Source organism: Microcaecilia unicolor, chromosome 4 (genome assembly GCF_901765095.1).
Source record: "Microcaecilia unicolor chromosome 4, aMicUni1.1, whole genome shotgun sequence".
NCBI classification, from domain to species: domain Eukaryota; kingdom Metazoa; phylum Chordata; class Amphibia; order Gymnophiona; family Siphonopidae; genus Microcaecilia; species Microcaecilia unicolor.
Window position 1 is genome coordinate 351,041,509 of NC_044034.1, and position 20,951 is coordinate 351,062,459.

At 45.2% G+C, this 20,951-nt stretch overlaps 1 protein-coding gene across 2 annotated transcripts; it reads left to right on the forward strand.

Moving 5' to 3' along the window:
• The first annotated feature begins 1,725 nt into the window (after window positions 1–1,725).
• On the forward strand, window positions 1,726–20,951 carry DIPK2B (divergent protein kinase domain 2B). Of its 2 annotated transcripts, XM_030199689.1 has the most exons (5): window positions 1,729–2,362; window positions 8,495–8,759; window positions 9,952–10,125; window positions 18,357–18,645; window positions 20,259–20,951. In XM_030199689.1, exons 1-5 carry the CDS (start codon window positions 2,139–2,141, stop codon window positions 20,597–20,599), a joined length of 1,293 nt encoding a protein of 430 aa, XP_030055549.1. In that variant the 5' UTR covers window positions 1,729–2,138; the 3' UTR covers window positions 20,600–20,951. The 2 variants fall into 2 exon arrangements, with proteins under 2 accessions (XP_030055550.1, XP_030055549.1); XM_030199690.1 differs by lacking the exon at window positions 9,952–10,125 and having other exon boundaries at window positions 1,726–2,362.

Here is a 20,951-nt window from a genome sequence, read left to right on the forward strand (position 1 = left end):
TTGAGTGAATGGCAATGACGGCTGCACGTGGCACTGGAAACAGAGATTAACCAAATGGCTTCCTTGCTTACAACGGACTAGACAGGTTCACTTCCACTCCAGTCTATTAAACCCCCTTCAGGATTCATCAGGTAAGAGGAGAATAAAGAACCGCAGCGCTGGACTGGGACTGGTGATCGCTGCATACTGTGAGCGGCGCCAGCCGTCAAAACAAAGAAGCGCACGTTCTGCAACTAAACTTTAATTATCCTGAGAATGCTAGATCCTGCTAAGTCACGCCCCTGTGACATAACGTTACCGTCGCACGACGGAGGCCTCGCAACTTTTAAGGAGGACAAGGGTCCGGGAGAATAATCTCCAATGTTGAATGCAGCAACAATCTTCATCTAAACACTACTGAAATGATACCATAATGAGCACCACCAAACTGCTCCTCGCAATCTTCTACTCCTTATCTCTTTCATGTCATCTGATCCTGTACAGTCCGACCAGAATTCTTAGATCCACTAACCTGAACCAACTTACTGTTCCTAGCTGCCGTATGATAATCTATGAACACACCAGACATTCAATTTTCTCTGTTCAAGGCCCCCAACTTTGGAATACCATCCCTAGTGTCCTCCATCTGCAAACTTCACTAGCCACCTTTAACAGTGACCTTAAAACATATCTATTCAACGATGCTTTTTCCTAGTTTTTTTTTTCTATTTTTGATTTCTCAGTCCGTGATGTCCTGATTCCTGCAGAGTACTCCCTCATCTTGTTCTTCCCTGCCTACTATCCTATCACAATTGTAGTTCCATCCCCCCCCCCCCCTTCTGTATTTTCTCTCATGTTAATCTTTTTCTCTTTTTTCCTGTATATTTTCATTCCCTATTTATGTATTTCAGTCTGTAAGCTGCCCTGAAGGTTCCCGGAGGGCGAGGTAGGAAATTCTGAATAAACTTGGAGTATTGGGAGGGGGGGGAATAAGGGGTTCTATGACCCATTTGGGCCAATAGAGAGATGTTTTTAAGGGAAGTTGGGTGTTCCATGGGCCCACTGGGGCAACAGAGAGGTCTGCTGCAAAAGGTCATTTAAGGTAAAGTGCTGCACTTCACCTCTAACCTTTTGCTGCCATCTTCATTCCAGCCCAAAGATGGAGTAAAGATTCAGCACTACTAGAGAAGTAAAAACCATGCAAAAATTAAAGCATGGTTTTTGACACTGGGAAGAATTTTGGATTTGGTCTTTTTGCATGCATGATGGATGTCCAACACATTACCCTTTAGTGTGGTATTTTCCTCACTAAAACTAGTTACTACATTGGGAGTAAGATTAGTTTGGGAAAATTAGGTTTAACCGCTATGCTAAAAGACAGGTGGACTTTATGTGGCCCCCTCAGGCAGATAACTTCACAGGGCGGCAGAGCAGAATGAAGTTCAGTTTCCGAAGCAACAGGATCCCATAAACAATGGGCAGGCTCGGATCAGCTAGACTGGCTATGTACAATTTAAATTCAATTCCATTAAAATTAACACCAAAGCCTGTTGGTATATTTAAAAACTCAACAAGAGACCGGGAGGAAAGAGAGAGAGAGATGGAAAACCTTGACCTTCAGCCGCTGTTAAGAGGAGAGAGAATTGGGCAGAAATCAACTCGCATTTAATTGCATAAGTGCACACATTTTTACACAGTAAAAATCAACCCAAACGCCCATTTTCTCTGATATTAAACAGCGTAAGTCTATTTCCCTTGCATTTTCAGCTCTTACATCCTATTCTGCTGTGTCAGGATATCCCTTCACTTATCTGCAAAAGTTCAGAAGAGCTTTTGCTGTTGTTTTTGAGAATGGCCATGGGTGGGTCCATGTCGCCTATGAACAGCTGCATGTTGCAAAAGGAAAAGAAACCATAGCAACCTCCATTATCTCTATCCTCCATGTACTTCCTCATCCCTCCCACTCCAGGAACCTTGCTTCCCACCAAAAATTGGGAAACCGAGAAAGAACAGCCAACCAGTTGGTACAGAATGGAGAGAACCATACTACAAGGAGAGAGATTCCCTTGCATGCCATTTAAAAGCTGAACTAAGAACTGTAGGTGAGCACGGTGAACGCTCCAAAAAGGTGGTGCAAGACATCTGGGTGTCTTCTACCCATGGGGTCATGGATGCGCTGCTTGTCTCTTGAGGCTTGCCGTGTGCTTGTCCTGTTCCAGCTTTTAACCTCAGGCTGTATCCCATCCTTGGAGGCTACAGTCCCTCCTTCAGTGCCTCGTCTGAAATCCAGCTACAACTTCGGCAAGGCTTTCCTGGGACTTGACAAATGCAATGCCTGTGTGGGAACTTCCATCTGTAAGAAATTCTTCAAAGAAGAGATAAGGTCAGCCATGCATGCATGATCTAAACATGATCTAAAAATCAAACTAAGTGGTTTAGGGTGCAGAGGAAGACAATTCATTCTGCACGCTAGCATTTAAAACTCATTAATCGCTGCTTGGGTGATTCTTAAAATTACAAGCAAACTTAAAGGTTAATCTTTTCATTTATGTTGCATACATTAAGACAGACTCAGGGCAAATATGCACTGTAGAATTAATATACTGATGCAGCCTCAGGGCTGTAACGAGAGAAAGGAGCGGCTGCCCAAGGAACTAAGCTCTCTGGGGACAGAAAAATGAGTTAGATGCAGTGGGTCAGCAGCAGAGGAAAATCAGGAAGAGGGCAGCTCTCCTCTCACAACCGGGCTGTGGGGGGAAAGGGGAGAGAGGAAAGCAGAGCCAGGGATCAGGCTGGGGGCAGGAGGGAAATACGCTTGCATGCCCCAGGCACTCTGTACAACCTTAGGAGTCCTTTTACTAAGCTGCGGGGAGCACTAACGACGCATGCTTACGGCACTAGAAAGGGCTTACCGCAGGGTGCACACAGGTGGCCCGCAGTCATTTTTGCATGTGCGAAAATGTAAATTTATTTGTTTAGCGCTCGGGCATGTCTCGGGGGTGGTGAGTGGACGTGTTCTGTGCTAATTGGTTAGCGCCACTACATTGTCACTCGCTAACCAATTAGCGTGTGGTTACCACATGAGCCCTTACCACCGACATAATGGGTGTTGGTAGGGGTCACACGCTAATGGCAAATACAGAAAATGGAAGAATCAGTCTGTGGGATAAATGGCCTTAGCGTGTAGGAATGACCCACATAAGGCCACTTTTTATCTCAGTTTGATAAAAGGGCCCTTAGTTTACACGTAGGGACTCATTTTCAAAAGAGAAAGACATCCAAAAAGTGTCATAAAGCACCATTTGGACCGATTTCTTCTCAAAATGTCCAAATCGGTATTTTCAAAAGCCATTTTGCAGACGTCTATTTATGCATTTCGTTTGCAATGCGTCCACATCATGAGGGAGCATGTCAGGGGTGTTTCGAAGGTGGGATTAGGACAGACTTACGACATGGCTAACATTTGGACGTTTTACAGCCATAATGGAACAAAACGAAAATGTCAACCTTTTAGTCTTGACCTGTTTTTATAACAGAAAAGGCACAAAAACGTGCCCTAAATGACCAGATGGCCACTGGAGGGAATCAGGGATAACCCCCCTTACTCCCCCAGTGGTCACTGACCACCTCCTACCCCCCAAAAATGTGAATAAAAATAGTACTTACCAGCCTCTATGCCAGCCTCGGATGTTATAGCTGGGTCCACTGGAGTAGTGTAGTGGTGGGCGCAGTGCACTGTAGACAGCTGGACCTGGGCCCATAACTCCCCCTACCTGTCACACTGATGGTGGAAACTGTGAGCCCTCCAAAACTCACCAGAAACCCACTGTACCCACATATGGAGGGACGGCCCAACCATTAGGCCACCTGAGGCAGGGGCCTCAGGCGGCACTCTTCAGGAGTGGCATTACTTGGCACCTGCAGCGGCAGCGGTTCCCATATGCTGCCCTAGTGCCTCTTCCCTTTACTGCAGCCGCCTCTCTGATGTAACTTCCTGTTTCTTCAGAGGCTCAGGCAGATGCAGTAAAGGAAGAGGCAGGTGCCAGCGGCAGGACAACGCCATGAAATGGCTGGGGATAGGAAGGGAGCAGCATCTCGGCCCGGGGGGGGGAGGGTGGCGGCATCCCAGCTCCGCCTCAGGCAGCATCTTGCCTTGGGCCGGCCCTGCATATATAGGTGCTCCCTTCACCCATAAGGGCTTTTGCAGTAGTGTACAGTTGAGGGTAGTGGGTTTTGGGTGGGTTTTGGAGGGCTCAGCAGACAAGATAAAGGAGCAATGGTGAGATGTGTACTTGGGAGCATTTATATGAAGTCCGCAGCAATGTCCCCTAGGCAGATTGTCTTTTATGCTGGGCCAAAAGGTGAGATCATATTATTCCCCTTCTGTTACATCTCCTTCTGTGCCCCATTACTCTCTTGAGATGTTTGGGGGACCAGTCTGCTAAAAATGCTGGCTCCTCCTACATCCCAATGGCTTGATTGTCTATATTTTTCATTTGTACTTTTTTTTTTTCAATGACCTGAAAAAATAAACACACAGAGCACAAAATCTTGTTACAAATGGTATTTTCGGTAGAAAAAAAAAGACATTTTACGGTTTCAAAAATGGCTATATTTTCTATTTAGATTTGGGATGTTTAGCGCAAAACGTCCAAAGTCCAGCTTAGATGTCATATCGAAAATGCCCCTCCACGTACCTTAGTCACGCTTTCTTTTCGACTCTATCAGGCTATTCCTCACCTCCTAATCTGGTGTCAGCTTTAAAGACTGAGTTGTTTCAGATATTAACAGGGCACAGCCAGATTCTAGAACAGAAGGAGGAAATGAAGACGTGAGTTCCAAAACCTATAAGGACATTTTTTTTTTTTAATGAGTTTGCCTTCATAGATAGCTGTAGAATGTGTGAAGTTTGCACCAAAAGGCATTTATTTAAAAGGGGGCTGATATTCAGGCCACGGAGGTTGGCCGGCTAATTCCTACGGTCTAGAGTGATGCCAGCTATTTAATGCCAGCCCATTTCCTGTGACTGGCATTGAATATCTGGCTTATTTTGGGCTGGTTTGAACTTAACCAACAAAGCCGATATTCAGTGCTGGCTGGTCAAGTTCAAACTGGTCAAAAATATACCAGGTGTTGGATAGAATTCTTGAAAATAAAATCTTGCATTTATCCAAAAAAAACAACATTTTGTGCTTAACAGGTTTTCGAGCTCACCTCTTTAAGGGGTCCTTTTACTAAGCTGCATTAGGCACTAAGTTCGTCTTTCACTAAGCTCGTGGCAGAAATCAGCTGGCAGTAAACACCGGGACGCCCATAGGAATGTAATGGGTAGGATTACCATAATTGGTCTGCCCAAAAAGAGGACACATGCCCCGCCCTGCCCCACCACACCCACCCCCTTTCACACCCATGCCCCACCCCCTGTCACATATCACCCCACCTCTTTCACCCCCCCCCCCCGTCACACCCCTCTAAGGGTGTCCTCCCCTCTCCTCCCCTTACTCTACTGCCCTGGTGGTCTAGTGACATCTTTGGGGCAGGAAAGAGCCCCCTCTTTCCTGCCCAGAGCGCTGCCCTGCATCCTGTTCCCCTTGCAATGCTGAGTGCTGACGGTCCCGGAGCTGATTCAAAATGGCTGCCGAGAGTTGAAGCAGTTGAACGGGAGGGGAGGCTAGGATAGGTCTCCATTAGGTCCGCCCGCCAGTCTGCCCGTTTGTCTGGTAAAAAAAGAGGACATGTCCGGGTAAAACCGGACATATGGTAACCCTAGTAATGGGCGTCTCGGCATTTACCGCAAGCTGATTTCTACCACGAGCTAAAAACACTACCACGGCTTAGTAAAAGGCATTGTATGCGTGGGTACTCGCTTATTTGTCTGCCTTGCTTAAGCTTTATATTCCATCTAGGCCTTTGAGGTCCAAGAATGCTTCATGGTTAGTCCTTCCAGCCCAGGCCCAAGCCTGTTCAACATCGACTAGGGAGTATGGGGTTTTTTTGTATTCCCCGTTTATGTGGAATCAGGTCCCCGTAGATATTCAGGAGGAGGAGTCATTTAAGCAGTTTAAAGTAAAATTAAAAACGTATTTCTTTTCGGGATTTCTGAACCAAGCAGTCAGATTTCTGGGATTTAGCTGGGTAACCTGAAGGGATGGAAGAGCTGTGGGAGGTAAGGGATTGGATGTAGGTTCTGTGTGTCTGAGTCTATCCTATAGTGTTCTCTTGTATTGTATTTTTTATATTGTAAATCACTCTGACTTTGTATTACCAAACAGGGACGTAGCCAGACAACAGATTTTGGGTGGGCCTAGGCAAGAAGTGGGTGGGCACCAAATGTTCTCCCTCACCAGCACCACCACCAAATGACATCTCAGCTGGCAGGAAAATGCTTCTTTCCACCTTGGCAGTCTGCAGCAGGCATGCGCTGAAAACTGAACATGCACAGGTGCCAGTATTGTGGAGAGTAGCGTTTTCATTACCATCAGGGTGAAGTCTTCAGCTGGTAGAGCTTGGGATCTCCATCAGCTACCGCTAAACGTGTGCTGCTGTTGGGTGGGCCTGAGCCCTAAGTGGATGGGCCCTGGCCTACCCAGGCCCACCTGTGGCTACGCCACTGTTACCAAATACAGTGGTATATCAAATGTTTTAAACTATTAAACCCATTAAACTATTAAAAAACCCAATGCCTAGTTCTCACTTCCCAATACAACACAAACAACTACCCCACCATAACCACACCTCACTGCACACTTCCTATCTCAGAAAACCCGAAAATTCTTGGAGTGACCATTGATCGAAACCTCACACTCGATACCCACATGAAGAACACTACGAAAAAAATGTTCCAATCGTTGTGGAAACTCAAGAGAGTTAAACCTTTTTTTCCCAAGAAACATCTTTCGAACCCTAGTACAGTCATTGGTAATAAACCACTTGGACTACTGTAACGCTCTGTACGCAGGCTGTAAAGAACAGACCATTAAAAAACTCCAAACAACCCAGAACATCGCAGCCAGACTCATCTTTGGAAAACCTAAATATGAAAGTGCGAAGCCCCTAAGAGAGAAACTCCACTGGCTTCCGCTCAAGGAACGAATTCAGTTCAAGATCTGCACAACCGTGCACAAAATCATTCACGCAGATGCCCCACTCTATATGCTAAACCTAGTGGACCTACCGCCCAGAAATGCCAAAAGATCGGCCCGCAAATTCCTCAATCTGAATTTTCCCAGCTGTAAAGGAGTGAAATACAAACAGGCTTATGCTACGACCTTTGCGTACAAAAGCACACAGTTTTGGAATGCGCTACCCAAGACCCTGAAAACCATGAACAATCTAACCAGCTTCCACAAAGCTCTGAAAACACACCTCTTTGACAAAGCTTACAAAAGTCACCCTCAATGATACAAATCATCCCTTAAACCACTCAAGCACATCTAAAACACTTATCACACAACCTACCCAACTCCCGTCCTTCTAAATCCTCTTTTACCTCAGCTTATGATCAACTGTATTTAAATCATGTATTGACTTTATCATAACCTTACTCTGTAAGCCACATTGAGCCTGCAAAAAGGTGGGAAAATGTGGGGTACAAATGCAATAAAATAAATAAACAATTAAACTATCATCTTGGAAAATTCCACATGTTTTTGCTCATACTACATTGTGCGGTACACAAAGTCAACCATGAAAAAGAGACTGCAAAGCTGGAGGTCATTGACAGATCAGATAGTACAATTTATTAATTAATATTCCCCAGTCAGCAGCACTTGACAGACAGAAGCGAAAGAGATTCACATGCTGCCGATGAACTGTCCACTATTATTAACCTTCAGAGGTGGGGATGGGGAGGGTCTTATGCTTTACATGCCCCTCACTGGAAATGTCTTCTTATTAAAATATAAAACCACACCAGGACAGCACGTGCACCTACTGGATCTGTCAGCCAGATGATAGCAGGAGACAAATTCAGAGTGTAGCCATGGGTGAGCACAGGCCTGCCCATTTTGAACTCAGCTGGAATGTGGTTGGCAGGGATCCCCAAGCCCCGCCAGCTGAAGTCGCCCAGCTTCCCTTTATGATCTTTCGTAAAATATCTCAAGACTTTTCTGTTTGATGAATATTTAAGGGCAGGCTTCTAGATGGAATGTTGCTAGTGGAGGAGTAGCCTAGTGGTTAGTGCAGTGGAACATGGAATGTTGTTACTATTTGAGATTCTGGAATGTTGCTATTACTTGAGATTCTACATGGAATGTTGTTACTATTGGAGATTCTAGATGGAATGTTGCTACTATTGAGATTCTGTTGCTACTATTTGAGATTCTAGATGGAATGTTGCTATTCCACTAGCAACATTCCATTTTTAGATTGTGAGCTCTTTGAGCAGGGACTGTCTTTTTGTGTATGGTGTACAGCGCTTCGTATGCCTTGTAGCGCTATAGAAGTGATTAGTAGTAGTAGTAGAATTTTTCATTGAATGATGATGTCATAAAAAGGATTTCTTTTATCTTTACAGATTTCAGAACTGGTTATCGCCCCATTTGAAGCTCCCTCCTGACTACCTTCAGAGTTACTCTGGGAATTACACTGATGATGCAGAAAGCTGGAGAGATGTTGAGATTTCCAGGTTAACTACCAAACATCAACACGAGATGTCAGACAAGAAAATCTGTGCTTCTCTCTTCGAGGGAAAACCCTGCAGTATTGAGCAGGTGCTGAAGAAGACGGAACGATTCCAGAGATGGATGAAGGCCAAGCGCCTGACTCCAGACCTAGTGCAGGTGTGTGTGTACAGATGCAATGTTCTGTGGTGCAAAAGAATATTAAAAAGTAAGACAAAGATGGAAATTCTATAACTGGGCACCACCTGTCATGCACCTAGATGCAGCATACTGAGCACGAAATGTATGAAGACATCCGAGTACCAAGAATCCATTAATTCACCCTCATTTAACTTCTGCACAACATTAAATGTATATGTCACCTTGCAATGACAATGTTAACAAAACTATGTAAGCCACATTGAGCCTGCAAATAGGTGGGATAATGTGGGATACAAATGCAATAAATAATAATAATAATTATAGAATACTAGCATAGGTCAGTATCTACATACCTATAATTAGGTGTACCCACTTACTCCATGGGCCCGAAATTCAGACCATAGGAAGGAGCCCAGCCAGTGACGTAGATACGTGGGGCCAGGGGGGTGTGGGCCCACGTAGATTTGGCCCTGGACCCCCCTGCCGACGACCCTCTCGGCCCCCCTCCCGCCGCCAACCCTTCCCCGCCGTCGCCGTGGGCTACCTTTGCTGGCGGTGGACCCCAATCCCCGCCAGCCGAGGAGGTCCTCTTCTTCCTCCGAAGGCTTCGTTCTGTTTCTGTGAGTCTGACGTCTGTTGCTGGCTGATCTGCAAGGCTTCGTTCTGATTCTGTGAGTCTGACGTCCTGCACGTACAACGTGCAGGACATCAGAAACAGAACGAAGCCTTCAGAATAAAAAGAGGACCTCCTCGGCTGGCAGGGATTAGGGTCCCCCGCCAGCAAACGTAGCCCACGGCGATGGCGGGGGAGGGTTGGCGGCGGGAGGGGGGTCGAGAGGGTCGTCGGTAGGGGTCGTCAAAGTTGGCGGTGGCGAGGGGGGTTGGCAATAGCGGGGCGAGTCGGTAATGGTGGGGGGGGGTCGGCGGCGCCGGGGGGGGGCTAAAATGTGCCCCCTCACCTCAGGCTCTGGCCCCCCCTCCCGCTGAAGTCTGGCTATGCCCCTGCTATGCGGACCAGTGAGGAGGCAAGGCGAGCCAAGAGCAGTTTTGCCCTTGTGAAACGAGTCGCCACTGAGGTCTGTGACTTATTTATTATGAAGAGAATTATTGTTTCTACGTAGCGTGAAAGACTGGAGACGTTGGGTCACTAGTTAATTGTTTAATACCATAGTGGTACTTCCTGAGCTTTTCTTAATTTGTTCTCTTGCAGGGGCTGCCAAGCCCGATGCTGCGCTGCCCGTCCCAGCGACTGTTAGATCGAATAGTCCGCCGCTATGCTGAAGTGCTGGACGCTGGCAGTGTCTACATGAATCACTTCAGAGACCGGGACAAGCTACGGCTTCTCTTTACACTCTCCATCAATACACACCCTATTGTATTACAGGTAACGGTAAAATAGTACGTATCAATATATCAAGCCAATAAGTTGACGTCCTCAAGAAATCGTACTAATTACTTCACTGACAGCTTTGCTTGGTATTCCTGCAGTAATTTCTGTATACAGTTTAGTAAATAGGGGCCCTTTTACTAAGCTGTGTAAGGCTCTATGCGTGCTCAATGCGCGCCAAAATAAAGTCACCACGTGGCTCTTGTGGTAATTTCATTTTTGGCGCACGGCACAAAAATAATTTTTATTTTCAGCCGAGCATATCGGACGCATGCTAAGTGGCATTTGGCACGCTTAGGTCATTACCACTGGGTTAACCTACAAATGCACTCGATCTGCAGCCCCTCCTTACCTCTCTACCCTCATCTCCCCTTACGTTCCTACCCGTAACCTCCGCTATCAAGACAAATCCCTCCTTTCAGTACCCTTCTCCACCACTGCCAACTCCAGGCTCCGCCCTTTCTTCCTCGCCTCACCCCATGCTTGGAATAAACTCCCTGAGCCCATACGCCAGGCCCCCTCCCTGCCCATCTTCAAATCCTTACTCAAAGCCCACCTCTTCAATGTCGCCTTCAGCACCTAACCACTATACCTCTATTCAAGAAATCTCGACTGCCCCAACTTGACATTTCATCCTTTAGTTTGTAAGCTTCTTTGAGCAGGGACTGTCCTTCTTTGTTAAACTGTACAGCGCTGTGTAACCCTAGTAGCGCTCTAGAAATGTTAAGTAGTAGTAGTTACCGCGTGAGACTTTACTGCTAGGTCAATGGCTGGTGGTAAGGTCGCAGACCCAAAATGGACACTTTTGATTTTGCCGCACGTCCATTTTCAACAAAAATGTTAAAAAGGGCTTTTTTGCAGGCGCGATGAAAAATGGATTGGCGCGCGTCCAAAACCCACGCCTAAACTACCGCAAGCCATTTTTCAGCACACCCTTGTAAAAGGACCCCTAGAAGCCTTAGTCCAATAAGAACTTGGATAAGAGTTACTAATATGGGTTACTGCATTAGCACGCTCTAAGAAAGTAATTTTATAAGGGGGTTTCCAGATTTAGATGCTGGAAAGGTATCTACTTGAAGCTTATTCTAGGAAGGAAAGTAGGGCATCTACATTGTTGCTCTTTCAAAAATGGCTATATAAGTACATAAGTAATGCCATACTGGGAAAAGACCAAAGGCCCATCATGCCCAGCATCCTGTCCCCGACAGCGGCCAATCCAGGTCAAGGGCACCTGGCAAGCTTCCCAAACGTAAAAACATTCTATACATGTTATTCCCGAAATTGTGGATTTTTCCCAAGTCCATTTAGTAGCGGTCTATGGACTTGTCCTTTAGGAAACCGTCCAAACCCCTTTTTAATCTCTGCCAAGCTAACCACCTTCACCACGTTCTCCGGCAACGAATTCCAGAGTTTAATTACGCATTGGGTGAAGAAAACATTTCTCCTATTTGTTTTAAATGTACTACACTGTAGTTTCATCGCATGCCCCCTAGTCCTAGTACTTTTGGAAAGCGTGAACAGACGCTTCACATCCACCTGTTCCACTCCACTCATTATTTTATATACCTCTATCATGTCTCCCCTCAGCCGTCTCTTCTCCAAGCTGAAAAGCCCTAGCCTCCTTAGTCTTTCTTCATAGGGAAGTCGTCCCATCCCCGCTATCATTTTTGTCGCCCTTCACTGCACCTTTTCCAATTCCACTATATCCACTATATAGTGGAATTGGAAAAGGTGCAGCGATTTGGGACTTTCAGCTCAAAACATCTAAAGTCCGACTTAGACGTCATATCGAAAATGCCCCTCTGCATAATCTTGCTGATGGTCAACCCGAAGAGACACAAATCAAACCAGTCATCAAGGAGAAAGAAAAACCATAAACTGCTTGAAAAAGCAGAGAGATTTGTATGATATTCTTTGTTGGACCAGAAGCCGATGCAGCCGGATTCGATAAGATGAAATATTATCAAACTTCCTAGAATGGAAAATCAACATGATAGCTGTATTTTGAATCAACTGCCTTGTTTTCACTAATGTGGTAGAAATGTTCAAATGGTGTCAATGATCGTGCCTAGATTGCAAAAACAATGCTCGACGATGATAAGATTTTGTAATCTATGCATGTAACTGTGTACCCCCTCCATTCTTTACTCAAACTCCGCCCATGTGATTGCTCCTCTGCAAAGTATGCGTCGTTGCATTTGGCATGTCCTTACTGAATACTGTATAGCCGGGAAAATATCATTTATGTAGGTACAGGGGTCATGGATTCGATATATTGCCTTTCTGTGGCACAACCAAAGTGGTCAGTGGTGGGAGGCGGGACTGGTGGTTGGGAGGCGGGGATAGTGCTGGGCAGACTTATACGGTCTGTGCCAGAACCGGTGGTGGGAGGCGGGGCTGGTGGTTGGGAGGCGGGGATAGTGCTGGGCAGACTTATATGGTCTGTGCCCTGAAGAACACAGGTACAAATCAAAGTAGGGTATACACAAAAAGTAGCACATATGAGTTGTCTTGTTGGGCAGACTGGATGGACCGTGCAGGTCTTTTTCTGCCGTCATCTACTACGTTACTATGTTATGTTACTATGTTTGTGTCTGATGTTTGTGGCCACACCCATGATGCAGTTACAGCGAAACAAGAGGACCTTTGTCGGGCAGCCTGTAGTACTTTAGGAATTTGGGGGAAATTATGGCTGATGAGTCACCTCTGGGACAATAAGACAAGTGACATTTTTACAATTTGGAGGGTGCGCTACTGCAGTATTCCTGGAGTCGCTAGCTATTTTGTTGTTAACCTTTGGGGTTTTTTTGGACTATTTACTTGAAACCTGGAGTGAAGGCAGGAAACTATTGCTAAGTTTAGTGGAATTTTTTATGCCTCATGGTATTTTTTTCTCCACAGCAGGACTATTTGAAGGTTGCCTATGATTATTTTGTCTGTAGTCTCTGGTCAGGAACTTTGAGTTCTTTGTGGGCGTCTTTAGCACTTAGGCCCTCCATAGTGATCTGCATTTCACATTTTGTAAATTAGGAAAACCCCCAAAATACTATATAGTCCAAAGGAGAGAATTCAATAATCGCATTCATAAAACTGCTCTCCTATAGCCATAGGAATCAAAACACTAAATATCACTGAAAAAGCAACATGGCAATTAACTCACTCAAGCAAAACAGAAAAAGCACCCAGGGGCCTTCAAGACTATTTTGGAATTTTGTTTGAACACAATTGTTCATAAAATAATCTACGGAGATGCCCCGACCTACATGCTAGACCTAGTGGACCTACCACCCAGAAACGCAAAAAAATCTTCCCGCACCTTTCTCAACCTACACTTCCCCAGTTGCAAGGGATTAAAATACAAACTAACTCACGCGACCAGTTTTTCTTATATGGGCACACAGCTGTGGAATGCACTTCCAACTCACCTGAGAACGATCAACGAACTAACTAACTTCCGCAAATCTCTGAAGACTTACCTCTTCGACAAAGCCTATAACGAGAACCCATAGCTAACCTCAACACAGCACCTTTCAACTTCAGGCAGAATGTATCTCTCTACAATTACTTGATCAAATTCTTTTGTCTTCCTTGACTTCTTTGTAACACCAAAATGTACACTTTGTAACATCATATATACACTTCATCCTGTATGACGATGCCACAACAGGTCTTTGTAAGCCACATTGAGCCTGCAAATAGGTGGGAAAATGTGGGATACAAGTGAAATAAATAATAATAATATTGCAAGGAAAGAGCATTTTATAACACCATCAAAAGCCAAAGGAAGACGTTGGATTTGAACTCCAAGTACAAGCATTGCAATGTCATGTCGGTGTGCTGTATTATGCGGGTGGTGTGTGTGTGAGTTTGTTGTGCCTGCGTGGATGACGGTGTGAAAGGCATGTGGAAGTGAGTTCCATGAAAATTGAATACGTTTGTTGGTAATATATGTATTTATATTTGCAATAATTAAAGTGTTAATGTTTAAGTAACATTGGAATACTTTTGTAGTAGATTGTATGCAGATCTTCTTATGCCAGATCTTCTTATACATTGATTAATTTGGATTTGGCTCCCACCCTTTTCAGTTGTAGCTCAAAGCAAGTTACATTCAGGTATGGTAGATGTTTCCCTGTCCCTGGAGCACTTACAATCTAGGTTTGTACCTAAAGCAATAGAGGAATAATTTACTTACCCAAAGTCACAAGGAACTGCACTGGGATTTGATCTGGCCTTCCCTGGTTCTCACCCCACTGTTCTCACCATCAGTCTACTCCTCCATTCTTGGCTCAGATAGGGCACCGGGTTCTACAGTAGCTGACAGCATAATATCTGGGGTCAGCCAGCTGGACATCTCGAAAGGCACCTGCCACAGAAGGTAATTTCCTGCGTTAGACACTACTAGCTGCCATCTGATGCAGGTCATTGTACGCCCTTTTCTGCTATATATTTTTTTCCATTCCTGCCTTTAAAATCAGCTTTCCAAGTGGGCCCATGGTGGTGCTTGAGGATGCTAGGCATTGCAGAGCTGGTCCCTGATGTTTCCAGGGCTATATGGACAAAGGTCAGAGAGTGTTCTGTGAGGAAAACAAGAGAACTTTAATTTGGAAAGAGTGTGGGAGGCTTTTGCTTACCTAGAAGCCATCTCCTAGTGATCTGGGCACTTTCAAACTGATTATGCATGCCCAGTTGGGACAGAATATACACATTGGGTCAAGAGCCTAGGAAACATGCATAGAGATCAGCTATAATGTGAGAGGCATTGCAGACCACCTGCATGTTTAGGGAGTAAAAAGACTAACATAGTAACATAGTAGATGACGGCAGAAAAAGACCTGCACGGTCCATCCAGTCTGCCCAACAAGATATACTCTTATGTGCTACTTTCTGAGTATACCCTACCTTGATTTGTACCTGTCCTCTTCAGGGCACAGACCGTATAAGTCTGCCCAGCACTATCCCCGCCTCCCAACCACCAGTCCCACCTCCGGCTCTGGCACAGACCGTATAAGTCTGCCCAGCACTATCCCCGCCTCCCAACCACGCCTCCCACCACCGGCTCTGACTAAGTTTCTATATATTCCCTCTTTCCCTGTAGATGGGTGGATAGGTAAGTAGGTTTAATAAATAGCCCCCACCACAGAAGGGAAGCAACAAGTCCATATAATTCTTCCATGATTTCACATACTATAGCTATTCAGGGAAGGCAATATATTGATTGATTGATTATCCTGAGGTATGCAGCCTGAGGTGGGTGACTGGTTAATGCCTGGTATGGCTCTGAGCAGTGTTGGGAAGGTTTTATGAGTGAGAAAGGTAAGCACTGTAAAGATTTAGGTGCACAGGCAGGGCTTGTCCCCTGTGAGCAGTGGGCTGCAGCTGAGCCTCCAACTGGTTTTACAGGTACAGAATTGTCCTCTTATCAAACTTAAGCCTACATATCCATTGGTTATCAGGCAAGATTAGGAACAGTGTCTGAGAGTACCTCCTCCTTCCTGTAAGCCAAAGCAAATGAAACCACAGGTGCATACCATTCATAGTGGCTATCCTACCCTGCACCACACTAGAGCGCTGCATGGGAATGGGGTTAGTGGGAATCCCCTCCAGGTCCATGGGACTCCCACGGGTACGGGCGCAGGTCCTACGGGGATACCGTGAGAATGGATGCAGGTCCTATGGGGTTCCCACGGAAGTGTAGTGCCAGGCCAGTCTACCTATGCGCCATGGTAATTATAATAGCAGTAAAAAAAAATTTACGCATATGGTTAAAAGCATTGAAATCCCCATAAGCACGGAGAGGGGAAGTGCAGACTGACATTGAGCACCCCTGCATTAAATCTTCTGCCTAACACAGGCTTCCGCTACAACATTGGCCAATCTTGGCAGTGCACATCTGAACCAGGGGCATATCTGAGGTTCGGCGGTAGGGGGGGCAGGGGCTAGAGTGAGGGGGCACATTAAAGCCCCCCCCCTACCGCCGTCAACCCCCCTCCCCCACCGCCGTCAACCCCCCCCACCGCCGTCAACACTCCCTCCCTCCCCCGCCTACCGCCGTCACCTACCCCGAGGTCCGCTTCCTCCGGCTTTTTAAAATATTGCTTCAGCTGGCGGGGGACCCCAACCCCCTGCCAGCCCAGCCGCGATCTTTAACTTTTTCATCCTTGTCGTGCAGCGCTCTGTGAAAGCTGCATGCATCTTTAGATCCAGTTGGATGGAGTCTGACGTCCAACTGGATCTAAAGATGCATGCAGCTTTCACAGCGCGCTGCACGACGAGGATGAAAAAGTTAAAGATCGCGGCTGGGCTGGCGGGGGGTTGGGGTCCCCCGCCAGCTGAAGCAATATTTTAAAAAGCCGGAGGAAGCGGACCTCGGGGTAGGTGACGGCGGTAGGCGAGGGAGGGAGGGTTAACGGCGGTAGGGGGTCCGGGGCAAAATCTGCGGGGGCCCAGGCCCCTGTGGCCCCACGCAGATACGCCCCTGATCTGAACCCAACTCCGTTCTAAGTAATAACGCCTTTGGTGTTTGGTAGACCATTGTTGGAGAGAACTTTGACATAGCATATGAGCGAGATCAGCCCCTTTGTAAAGAAGTACGATTAATATATTTAATTAAATTCTGAATGATTTTTAAGCATGCTACACTACAGCATATTTAAAAATAAATTATGTTGTGTGATTATTTTTGCATGGGGTAAATAATGAAGAAATGATTGAACAGAAGGGTCACCCATTGACCCCGATATCCCTTTCCTTATGAAATGTTACCAATACTATTTTTTCGGGTGTCTTCTTTTACGACATCCTTATGAGCTGCCTCAGCGGTACCACTCCAGCAGCTCACAATCTCTGAATCAGGGGTGTATCTGTGTGGGGCCACAGGGGCCTGGGCCCCTGCAGATTTCGCCCTGGCCCCCCTCCCCGCCGTCAACCCTCCCCCGCTGCTTACCTTTGCTGGCGGGGGGCCCCAACCCCCGCCAGCCGAGGTCCGACCCGAAGTCTTCATATTTCGTCTTCCTCCAACTCCTCCGTGGCCATGCTGTAAGTAACGCTGCTGATTCGTTGAATCCAGTTCGGAGTCTGATGTCGCAGCACGTTGTACGCAAAAATGTGCCCCTCCCCTCTCTGGCTCTGGCCCCCCCCTACCGCCGGATTCCAGATACGCCCCTGCTCTGAATAAGTGAAAGCATCTTCCTTTTGAAAGTTAATGACTAAGAAGAGCAGTAATTTGAAGTTAATAAAAGACCGGATAAGCTTTTAGAAAACTTTTTTTTCAGTAAACAATAGACGGGTGACAATGTGGGCCGTATGAGAGTGGTACCGCTGAGATCTGGTGAAATACAGAGTGAATTTGAACCAAGGATGAGGCACAGCAAACAGGAAGAGCCTCCACATGTACAGAACAGGAACAAAGGCTGCTAAAGGACAATCCAACACAGGAAGTGGTGCTTTAAAAAGGTGCTTTATTTGCTGCTTGGACACCAGGGACCCAATACAGTCTGCATTTCGGCGCTAAAAAAACACCTGCCTCGGGGGTCACAGTAGTGTTCGGAAATAGGCACAAAGAAATGAACAGATACTCTCATTGAAGAGTATCCACGGAGTAATGGAGCATTGATAAAAGATAAGTGGATTTGGATTATTATATCAGAATTAGATAGACGAGAGGTTTTTACCCACGATTACTTTTTCACTGTGCGCCAATATTATTTTTTCGGTTAAAAGCAACCAAGCGCCAACAGTAGTATGAGGTTTTTCCTCTCATTACAAGCATAAATGAAGACACGCAGTGTTTGCGAGTGTGCATGTGTGATTCACTGATTACACTGTTTTGGAAAAAAAAAAAAGAATTGTCCTTTAGACAGCCTCTACGCCTTTGTTCCTGTTTACTTGGATGAAAAATGTGAGGTTTGCCTATTATGGTGAATCCTTACGAGCTGGGCACACTTTTTTTTTAGGGGGCCGGGAGGGCTTTTAAGTATTGCAGGTTGACTGACTGATTTCCTTGCTCGTTTGCCAAGATTTATTTACAGCATTCTTCATTCCAGTCATCCAAAGTGTTTTACAGCACACAAACACATAAAACCAATACCATGCAACACAAAAAGGTGCTGTTACAACCTCCACAGCAATCTAATTTTTGTGTGACCATCCTGAACACTGAATGCCCTCATCTGCAAATAGAAGATTGTGTTCTTTGACAAAAGATTATTTTTCTTCCTTTCTTGCAGATCTTCCCGGGAGCAGAGGGGTGGCCGTTTCCAAGGTATTTAGGCTCCTGTGGTCGCTTGATTGTCAGCACCAGCACCAGGCCTCTCAAAGCGTTCTATAGCTCTGCTCCAGAGGTGGCAGCAGACCTGGCCTACCAGCTCCTTCACATTGTTCACTCTATGGGCAGCAATGATCTGAACTACTTCTTTTACTTCTCCCACATTGACGACGACACCTTTGGTATATTCAGCGACGGGCGTCTGTTTATACGAGATAGCAGCACGCTGGGAGTTATTGACACACAGGAAGGTACCCTCTGCTTTTTCCGTACATGCTTGTTCAAATCTGCACTACCCAAGCTGCAAAGGACTCAAATACAAATAGAAAGTGGAGGAGTGGCCTAGTGGTTAGAGCACCGGTCTTGTAATCCAGAGAAATCCAGAGGTGGCCAGTTCAAATCCCGCTGCTGCTCCTTGTGATCTTGGGCAAGTCACTTAACCCTCCATTGCCTCAGGTACAAACTTAGATTGTGAGCCCTCCTGGGACAGAGAAATATCCAGTGTACCTGAATGTAACTCACCTTGAGCTACTACTGAAAAAGGTGTGAGCAAAATCTAAATAAATAACAATAATAACCTCCACATCCAATTTCTCCTACATAAGCACACAACTGTGGAACACATTACCAAAAGCCTTGAAAACCAAGTTTGACCACTTAAACTTCCAGAAAAAAACTAAAAACTAACCTGTTTAAAAAGGCATACCCTACCAATCCATCATAAATGCCTGATCTCTGCAACAAAACAAACCTAAAGTACAAAATGGACATAACACAACTCTTCCATTGAACGATTCCCTAATGTGGCTGTGCCACATGAACTTTATCTTACCACAAGATCACTTTGTATTTGTTTACACCGGAGTATGCAAAGGCCTCTCCGGTACTATGGAAGGCACCTTGAGCCTGCAAATAGGTGGGAAAATGTGGGATACAAATGTAATAAATAAATAAAATAAATCCATCAAGAGTGGCAAACTAGTCTCTCAAAAGCGTCATATCACATTTTGTTATTGGGGCAAGGGTTGCTTTTCGTTAGAAGTAGCAGTTGTTACTCTACAAAAATAACTACTGTGATATAACCTAGATCCATGCATTGAGATCCTTATTTCTTTGTATGTGATCTATGTCCTTTGTTAATTTTGCCCTTCTATCCTACCCTCCATGGTTTATTACCTTCAGGAGGCTAACTTCGTTCCAGATAGATCTCTTACAAAGCAACTAAAATCAGTAACCACATCCTGAGATAGTTGAGTGAGTGGCATCCTGATTTGCAGTTTTGCCTACAGTTTTCAAGCCCATTGCATCCCATCTTGAATCAAAACTCAGGTTTTCACACTCAACTCTCTAAGCAATTCAGTTCAAATCTTAATGCAAGAAGATGAAACATAGAACAAGATGAGAGCCGCATACCATTGGGCTTATTTAGTCTAGGGGTACAAGATTGCTGCCGATCTTGGTTGTGGCTCACTGAAGAACCACTGGTAGGGTACTTTATAATACAATTTATGACATTGTTCGTGGTCTATCCCAGTACAGAATAAAAAGAATTATTTACAACTTCAAATTAAAATTACCAAAACAAAGACCTTTTAAAAAGTAAATCTCATAATTTTTCAACTATAATATTTATTGATTTCATGAACATAGTACTTTTCCGAAAGACTTGATTCAGAGAGTTCCTGTTAATTTATAGCTCAAACATTTTAAATGTATCTACTAGAGGGTTTTGACTATTGAAAGCTAGACAACAGTTTTATTAACTCTTTGTGAGCAGAAGTAGGCTTCAGTTTGTCATATGGAAGACATTTATCTCGATGACTAACAATAGTTTTTTATCGTTATTTTGCATTACTTCTGTTAGGTTATCCGAAGGAGAATGAACAACTGGAACCCAAGGACATATTCAGCTGCTTGACTTCAAACTGCACATCCACCTTTGCCCCTTGCGATTCAATCAGTGAGAAACAAAACTTTGTTGTGGTGTGTAATGATCTCCTGCCTCAACTTCTAAATGGAAAATTCCCCATGTCGGTGCAAGAGAAGATAGACAGACTGCTAAACCTCTGCAAGAAGAGTTCACTTTCTGATCAACAAGTCATTCAGGCAGCTGGAAAACTGAAGGAAATTCTGAAATCCTTGAGCACGTGTGATTCTCGTTTCGCATACCGCTATCCTGACTGTAAATACAGTAATGAGTACTAATGCCACGTATCCGTCTAACCTCCGAGAACAGTGTCAAGTGCTCAAGTCGCAAATGCTATTTTGAAGTAGGTTTTATGGAAGGAAGAAAAAGAAAGAAGTTAGAAAGCCCCAAATACATTTCCTGGTTTTACATATATTTTGTAGGACAAAGCAAAGAAAGACATTGTCTCATGAAATACTGGTCTTTTTTCAAATGCACAGAATTAGTTTAAAAGGATGCTTTCGCCAAAGTGGACTGGAGGAAGGTCATAGAAGGATGAAGAGATGAGAGAGAGGGAGCAGATATGTGAAGTAGAGAATGACATGGGGACAAAGTTTATCCCCATCCCCGCCCCATCCCGGCAGGCTTTGT